This window comes from Mauremys reevesii, linkage group 22, assembly GCF_016161935.1.
Source record: "Mauremys reevesii isolate NIE-2019 linkage group 22, ASM1616193v1, whole genome shotgun sequence".
Lineage (NCBI taxonomy): Eukaryota > Metazoa > Chordata > Testudines > Geoemydidae > Mauremys > Mauremys reevesii.
Window position 1 is genome coordinate 1,562,329 of NC_052644.1, and position 7,711 is coordinate 1,570,039.

General features: G+C 68.1%; 1 protein-coding gene across 1 annotated transcript; it reads left to right on the top strand.

Annotated features, from left to right (window-relative positions):
• Positions 1 to 1,216: 1,216 nt before the first annotated feature.
• Positions 1,217 to 5,475, top strand: LOC120388428 (rho-related GTP-binding protein RhoU-like). Its single transcript, XM_039510249.1, has 3 exons — positions 1,217 to 1,508; positions 2,391 to 2,449; positions 3,356 to 5,475. Exons 1-3 carry the CDS (start codon positions 1,295 to 1,297, stop codon positions 3,800 to 3,802), a joined length of 720 nt encoding a protein of 239 aa, XP_039366183.1. The 5' UTR covers positions 1,217 to 1,294; the 3' UTR covers positions 3,803 to 5,475.
• The last annotated feature ends 2,236 nt before the right edge of the window (positions 5,476 to 7,711 follow it).

The window sequence follows — 7,711 nt, forward strand, 5'->3', positions numbered from 1 at the left end:
TGGGGCCAGAGGCTGTCAGCCCCTGCCCTGCTAATTCCCTGGGGTTAGCGCACGTCGGAGCCAAGGGGCTGCCACTGGAGCCCAGGCTGGCTGGGCCCTTTCAGGTCTGCGCCGCCTGCAGCCGCCAGGAGCTCCGGCCCTCGAGCGAAGCCGCAACCGGCAGCAAAGCCGGCAGGTCCCCCTGCGGGTCCTGGCCCGGAGGCTGAGAGCAGGCTGGAGACCTGGGGCGAAGGGGGGGGCTTCCCTTCCGCTGGTGCCTTTCCTGTGCCCCCGGGCTAACGGGACTTTGGGGGGGTGAGCACATGGGTCTCACCTTGCAAAATCTGGAAGGCAGCCAAAAAAACTGGGGGGTGGTTGTAGATTTATTGTGTGTATGACGGTAGCACCCAGCAACTCGACCAACAGCCGGGGCCCCCACCCCACAATCAGCCCCATCTTCCCCGCTGCCCTGACCGAGAGCAGGGCCCCGGCGGGCTGGGTGCTGAGACCTCCCCACCACCCCCGTCCCCAGCGCTGGAGCTCGCTGGCTGCTAGGGCTGGTTGTGGGAACTGCAGAGCGGCTCAGCAGCTCGCTGAAGCCAGGGCCCTGCCTGGAGCCCTTGTGACCCGTCCCTGGAATCGGCCTGGCACCGTGTCCTGTTTCCAATAACAGGCGCCGCTCTCTGCACACGCGCCCGGCTTCTTCCTGCGTGTGCTGCTGGTGCATGGAGGTGGCGCGAAGCCCCATAGACCCGCCCTGCGGCGGTGTCCCAAACACACGGGGCAGGGGGCTCAGGGCAGACCCCCACCCTGCTCCTCAGCAGAGAGGGACCGTTTTCTAGTAATGCACGACAGGGTGGTGGGTGTCGCCGGGCCGGGCCGCAGTGACAAATGGTCTCTCCCAGGGGAATCAGCCAGGTGGGGCAGGCCCCAGAGCCAGGGGGAGGGGGGAGTATTGGGGCTCATGCCCCAGAGCTGGGGGGGGAGTTTCAGGGCTCAGGCTGAGACAGGTAGCCCGTGCCCAGGATGTGCCCAGCTCAGCCAGGGTCCCTGGAGTGCCTGGGCTGGGGGGGCTGGATTCCCACGGTCTGGGCAGGGACACCCCCCCCCCCCCGCCTTGTGCCCCACCTCCCCCGGCGTGCAGGGCGTGCCCCCCCCGCTGGGGGCGGGGCTATGGAAATGAGCCGGGCTATAAAGGCCCGCGCGGGGCAGGGCGCAGCGGCTTGGAGCGCACGGCGCACGGGGGCGCAGCTGGCTCCGGACACCCCCTGACTCCCGCCTCCACCCCCTTCCCGCAAGGGGCCCGGGCCGGACCATGGCCCCCCAGGCGCTGCTGTCCGGGTACCCCCCGGTGCCCCCGCACCGGCCCGCGCCCGGCCTGGGGCTGGAGCTGGGGCCGGAGCGGGCGCTGGAGCTGCAGTGCGTCCTGCTGGGGGACGGCGCCGTGGGCAAGACGAGCCTGGCGCTGAGCTACAGCGCCAACGGGTACCCGGCCCGCTACGTGCCCACGGCGCTGGACCGCTTCTCGGGTAGGGCCCGCGGGCGGGCTCCGGCCGCGCTGCGCCCCCCCCACCCCGGCCCGGGCACCTGCCAAGGGCTTTCCCGCTCCCGGGGCGCACGGTCCTTCCCCTCGCATCCCCCCGGAGGTCCCGCTGCCGGGGGGGGGGGTGCTCTGCCCGCCCCACTGCCCTGAATGGGACCCCCCCCCCCTTAGTCCCCCTGGAGACCAGTGTCAGGGGCTGGGAGCCAGGACTCCTGGGTCCTCTCCCCGGCTCGGGGGCTAGTGCTTAGAGCGGGGCGGGGATGGGAGCCAGGACTCCTGGGTTCTATCCCTGGCTTGGGGGGGGAGGGGAGGCTAGTGCTTAGAGCGGGGCGGGGATGGGAGCCAGGACTCCTGGGTTCTCTCCCTGGCTTGGGGGGGAGGGGAGGCTAGTGCTTAGAGCGGGGGGGACGGGAGCCAGGACTCCTGGGTTCTCTCCCCGGCTCGGGGGCTAGTGCTTAGAGCGGGGCGGGGCTGGGAGCCAGGACTCCTGGGTCCTCTCCCCGGCTCGGGGGGGGAGGGGAGGCTAGTGGTTAGAGCGGTGGGGGAGGCTGGGATCCAGGACTCCTGGGTTCTGTCCCTGGCTTGGGGGGGAGGGGAGGCTAGTGCTTAGAGCGGGGCGGGGATGGGAGCCAGGACTCCTGGGTTCTATCCCTGGCTTGGGGGGGGGGAGGGGAGGCTAGTGGTTAGAGCGGTGGGGGAGGCTGGGAGCCAGGACTCCTGGGTTCTGTCCCAGCACTGGAAGCGGCGGTAGCGGTTGGGGGCGGGGAGGGAGCTCTGCCACTGACCTGCTTTTGAGAAGCGTAATGTCCCTGGGGTCGGGGGGGGGGGAGCATCTGGCTACAGGGGTAACAGTCTCTCCCCCTTGCAGCCGTGGTGCAGGTGGACAGCGCCCCCGTGAGGCTGCACCTCTGTGACACAGCGGGGCAGGTAAGAGCCCAGCTGGGAGCTCCCTTTAACCCGTCCCCAGCAGCTGTTCAAACCCCGGGCACGTCTGAGCACGTCAGCCGGGAGGTGCTGGGCAAAGTAACCAACCTGCCCAGCTCTGCCCCGGCTCTGGGAGGGGAGTGGGGGCTAGTGGTTAGAGCAGGGGGCTGGGATCCAGGACTCCTGGGTTCTGTCCCAGCTCTGGGAGGGGAGTGGGGGCTAGTGGTTAGAGTGGGGGGGGCTGGGAGCCAGGACTCCTGGGTTCTCTGGAGGGGAGTGGGGGCTAGTGGTTAGAGCAAGGGGCTGGGAGCCAGGACTCCTGGGTTCTCTCCCAGCTCTGGGAGGGGAGCGGGGTTTTGTGGTTAGAGCGGGGGGCTGGGAGCCAGGACTCCTGGGTTCTCTGGAGGGGAGTGGGGGCTACTGGTTATAGCGGGGGGCTGGGAGTGAGCCAGGACTCCTGGGTTCTCTGGAGGGGAGTGGGGGCTAGTGGTTATAGCGGGGGGCTGGGAGTGAGCCAGGACTCCTGGGTTCTCTGGAGGGGAGTGGGGGCTAGTGGTTAGAGCAGAGGGCTGGGAGCCAGGACTCCTGGGTTCTCTGGAGGGGAGTGGGGGCTACTGGTTATAGCGGGGGGCTGGGAGTGAGCCAGGACTTCTGGGTTCTCTGGAGGGGAGTGGGGGCTAGTGGTTAGAGCAGAGGGCTGGGAGCCAGGACTCCTGGGTTCTATTTCCAGATCCACCTCTGTCTCCAGGTGTGGCCCTGAGGAAGTTGGTTCTCTCCTTGGGCCCCAGCCCCCGTATCAGGGACACCGGGACAACCCCTCTCCCCAGGCTGGGGGCTGGGCGGGTCCGGGGGTCCAGCTGAGGGTGGCTGGAGGCACTCACTGGGGGCTCTCCCTCCCCTTCCCCCCAGGACGAGTTTGACACGCTGCGGCGGCTCTGCTACCCCAAGGCGGACGTCTTCCTCCTCTGCTTCAGCGTGGTGGCCCCCACCTCCTTCCAGAACGTGGGGGAGAAGTGGGTGCCGGAGCTGTGCCGGCTCTGCCCCGCTGCCCCCCTGCTGCTGGTGGGCACCCAGTGCGACCTGCGCCAGGACGTCCAGGTGCTTATCCAGCTGGCCCGGCGCCGGGAGAAGCCGGTGGCCGAGCCGGCGGCCCGGGCGCTGGCCCACAAAGTGGGGGCTGTGGGCTACGTGGAGTGCTCGGCGCTGACCCAGCAGAACCTCAAGGAGGTGTTCGACACGGCCATCCTGGCGGGGCTGCGGCATGCCGAGGCCCGGAGCCGGCGGGCGCGGAGCACAGCCAGCCAGGTGCGGACGCTCTCCAAGGCCTGGTGGAAGAAGTACGTCTGTGTGCGGTAGCCGCCCCCCGCCCCCGTGTCCCCTGGGGCCACCCTCCAGCTGGGGGGTGAAGGGGGCTGGGCTGAGAACGGACAACTCAATCCAGGTGTGGATTCAAGAGCCTCCGGGCGGCTGCTGAACTGGGTGTTTGCCGGCGGAATGGAGACAGGCCCCGTGCCGTGCGGGTGGCTGTGCCGGGCTGCAGACTCCCCCACCCATGCCCATGTGGGCTGTGCTCCTGGGCTGCTGGTCTGCATGGCCCCCCCAATCCGGGGGGTCCAAATTCAAAGCAGGGGCTGGTTCCCTGCTGTGGGGAGAGCCAGAATCTCATCCCCTCAAGCTGCCTCCCTGCAGGACAGTCTGTCTTGGCTGGGGGTGGGGGAGGATCCCCCCCAGCACAGCCCCTTTGGCAGAGGATTTTGGTTTGCATGGGGCAGGGAGTGAACCGCTGCAGGAGGGTTGCCCCGCTGGACTGGGGAGGGGCAGAACCAGCCCCCCCCAAACTGGCCCAGCCCCACGGCTGGGTTTAAATCCTCCCCCTCGCTGGGCACTTTGTGGAAGGGACTGGCCGGGGCACGGGTGGTGTCTGTACCGCGGGGGGCTCAGCCGGGCACTCCCTCCCCCAGCAGTCTCTAGGCGGGGTCAGAGCCAGCTGCAGCCGCGGACTGGAGCTTCCCACGTGTGGGGCAGGCGGGGGCCGGTCTCTGGGGGGCTGCGCCCGCTCACTGCTATGTTTGCACTAGTATAAAAACATCCCTGGCCGAATGGGGGTTTGGCCAGGGGTCCCCTCCCACCCCATGGCACGGGGACCCCATGACAAATCCCCCTTTCACCCCCTCCCAAGGCCTTAACCCCTTCCAAGCCAGCCGTGTTTGTCCTGTGCCGTCCCCCTGGGAGCGGGGTGGGGGACTGCGGCTCTGCGGGTAGCCGGCAAAGGGGGGTGTCGGGGGGTGCTGCTGAACTGCCCCTTACCCCCATAACTGCCCCGAGCTCTGCCCCAGGGGTGCTGGTTTCTGATCCCAGCGGCAGGTGTGTGGGGGGTGGCGGTTTGTCAGCTGCTGTTGTGATAACCCTGGGCAAAGCCAGGGTCCGTCTGTCTGACCTTTCTTTTTTTTTTTAAGTGTCTTGAACCAATAAAGTTTCTTTCCCTGGTGCAAACGTTGTGGGAGCTCCCCTGGGAGCTGCTTGGTGGGGGCGGGGGGGAAGCCGAGCACTGGGGGGTCGATCAGTGCTTTGAAGGGGGGGTTACAGCCCCCTCCCCCGAGCCTAGTGCCCCATGTGGCTGGGCACGGCCTCAGCCCAGCTCCGTTCAGGGGCTCGGGACGGGTCTGGGGAACCACTGCTGCCCTAGGCCGTGCGGCAGCTGGCTCAGGCCCAAGGTTTGCAAAGAGTTGGGGGGGCCGGGGCTCTCGGCGCCACCTCCTGCCCTGCCCCTGGGGAAGGCCCCGAGGGTGAGAGCCGGGAGGTCCCCAGTAACCAGCTGCCCCTGTTTGCCCAGGGTGGGTGAGCGGTTCGAGCAGGAAGGGAGGGCAGTGCCCCGGGCTCTTGTGCGCCGGGTGGGGAGGGAGCCAGTGATGTCAGGGCCAGGAAGGGAGAGAACCCAGGAGTCCTGGCTCCGAGCCCCCCCTGCGTCTCACCACTGCCAGATGCCTCTGTCAGTTCACTTCTGTTCCCATGAGCCCGCAGCCAGGGGGGCCCGGGGCCCAGCGCCCGGCTGGGCGGGACCTGGTGGGGTTCCCTGATGGGGAGACACTGAGCTCTGTATCGGGCTCCAGGAGACCATGACAGTCAGTCCCCACCTACTGCCAGCAGCCCCTAGGGGAGGAGGGGCAGGTCTAGTGGTTAGAGCAGGGACTGGGAGCCAGGACTCCTGGGTTCCCTCCCAGCACTGGGAAGGGAGTGGGGGCTAGTGGTTAGAACAGGGGGCTCGGCGCCAGGACTCCTGAGTTCTGGGGCTCGGGGAGGGGAAGGGGTTGTACAGGGCAGGGCAGAGGCTGCCCCCTGGGGAGCAGGGAGGGTTGGTCACGTTCCTTTTACTGCCCTTCCCTTGCTGTGGTCCCTGCTCGAAGCTGTTCCTGGCTGGAGGCTGCAGCTGGCTCTGGCCTTATCAGCGGCTCCTGCTGCCCTGCCATAAAACTCAGGAGGGGAGCAGAGCCGATAGCCTCGGAGCCTGGGCAAAGGGCGCTGGGGCCTCTTCTGCCCCAAGGACGGGGGTGGGGGACTCTGCAAAGAGCTGCGCTTTGCCTGACATGCCTCACCCCAGAGCTGGCTGCATCCCTCTGCCAGAGCCGCTTCAGACCCTGAAAGTGGGGGAGAGAGACACGGTGCGGGGGCTGGGGTCGCTGGGGGACGTGCCCCACCCCAGAGCTGGCTGCATCCCTCTGCCAGAGCCGCTGAGACACGGTGCACCCAGAGCTGGCTGCATCCCTCTGCCAGAGCCGCTTCAGACCCTGAAAGTGGGGGAGAGAGACACGGTGCGGGGGCTGGGGTCCCTGGGGGACATGCCCCACCCCAGAGCTGGCTGCATCTTGCTGCAGGTTTGGGCCGTGGCCCTTGGCATGTAACAATCAGCCTCACAGCAGCGGGGCACCAGCCTGCCCCCCTGGGCTAGGGGGCTGGGGATTCCTGGCGGGGGGGAAGAATCGGGAACAGGGAATCCCTGGCAGAGAATTACCCTGTGTGGGGATTCCCCAGGGCTTTACACCCCCAGTGGTGCTCAGCACCCCCCGCCCCCACCCCACGGCTGTCAGGCCCGGGCAGCCTTTCCTGGAACCTGGACGATCTGATTCCTCTGGGCAAATCCCACTTCCCTTGCGGAAATCAGGAATCTGGGACGCGACGCTGGAAAACCCCGCCTGGCGGGAACGCGGCCGCCTGGGGGGGCAGCGGGTTAGGGGTCGGGATCTCAGTGGAGCAGGGCCAGCGGCCACTAACCAGGGATCTGGCCCCAGACCCTTAACCAACAGCATCAACTGGGAAAAGCCTGGGGCCTGGCTCCCACCCTCCCTGGTTCTAGCCACCATCCCCCACTGCCCTCCCAGAGCTGGGGAGAGAACCCAGGAGTCCTGGCCCCCAGCCCCCTCCCTGCTCTAACTACCAGGCAACTTGGATGCCCCCTGGCTTTTATTTCCTGGGCTGGAGGGAGGCAATATGGGGGTTTGGCAGGGGGTTGGGAGCCTCCATTTCTTCAGCCCCATTAACCGCCCCCCCTCCACGATCTGAGCCCTGCCCCGCCCCCCAGCTGCTGTTCCCGGAACTGGCTGGCAGAGGTGGGGCTGCCCACAGGCACGGGCAGGGCGTGTTCGCCTGGCAGGTACAGGGAGTCCATGGTACAGTCGCCCGCTACCTGCCGCGCCCAGACGGCCTGCGCCCCCCCCCCCCCCCGCCCCAGGTCAGGGCTTGCTGGGGCCTGTGGATGAGAGCACAGGGCTCCGGGGTGTGTCTCAGCGTGGTGCCCACGCAGTGCTGGAGGGCAGAGGGGAAACAGGACGCCTGGGTCCCATTCCCGGCTCTGGGGGGAGTGGTGTCCAGTGGTTAGAGCCGGGGGGGAGGGGGCTGGGAGCCAGGACTCCTGGGTTCTGTCCCTGGCTCTGGGGGGAGTGGTGTCCAGTGGTTAGAGCCGGGGGGGAGGGGGCTGGGAGCCAGGACTCCTGGGTTTTCTCCCAGCTTGGGACTAAGCTGGTCTCTCTGAGGGGGGGCCTGGGGGCTCCCTCCTAGGAACCCAACCTGCCAGCCCCCCCAGCCACCACTCAACTCCCAGACTACAACATGGCCACTCACTTGGGGGCTGGGATCCCAAGGGGCTGCTGGTGAGGGGCACCGGCAGAGCTGGGGGGCAGTGGGGGGAGCCCAGGGCTGCTTAGATCCAGCTCCTGTCACCCTGGGGGAAGCCGCTCACACAGCAGCCTCACCACCTCCCTGCTCCTGGGG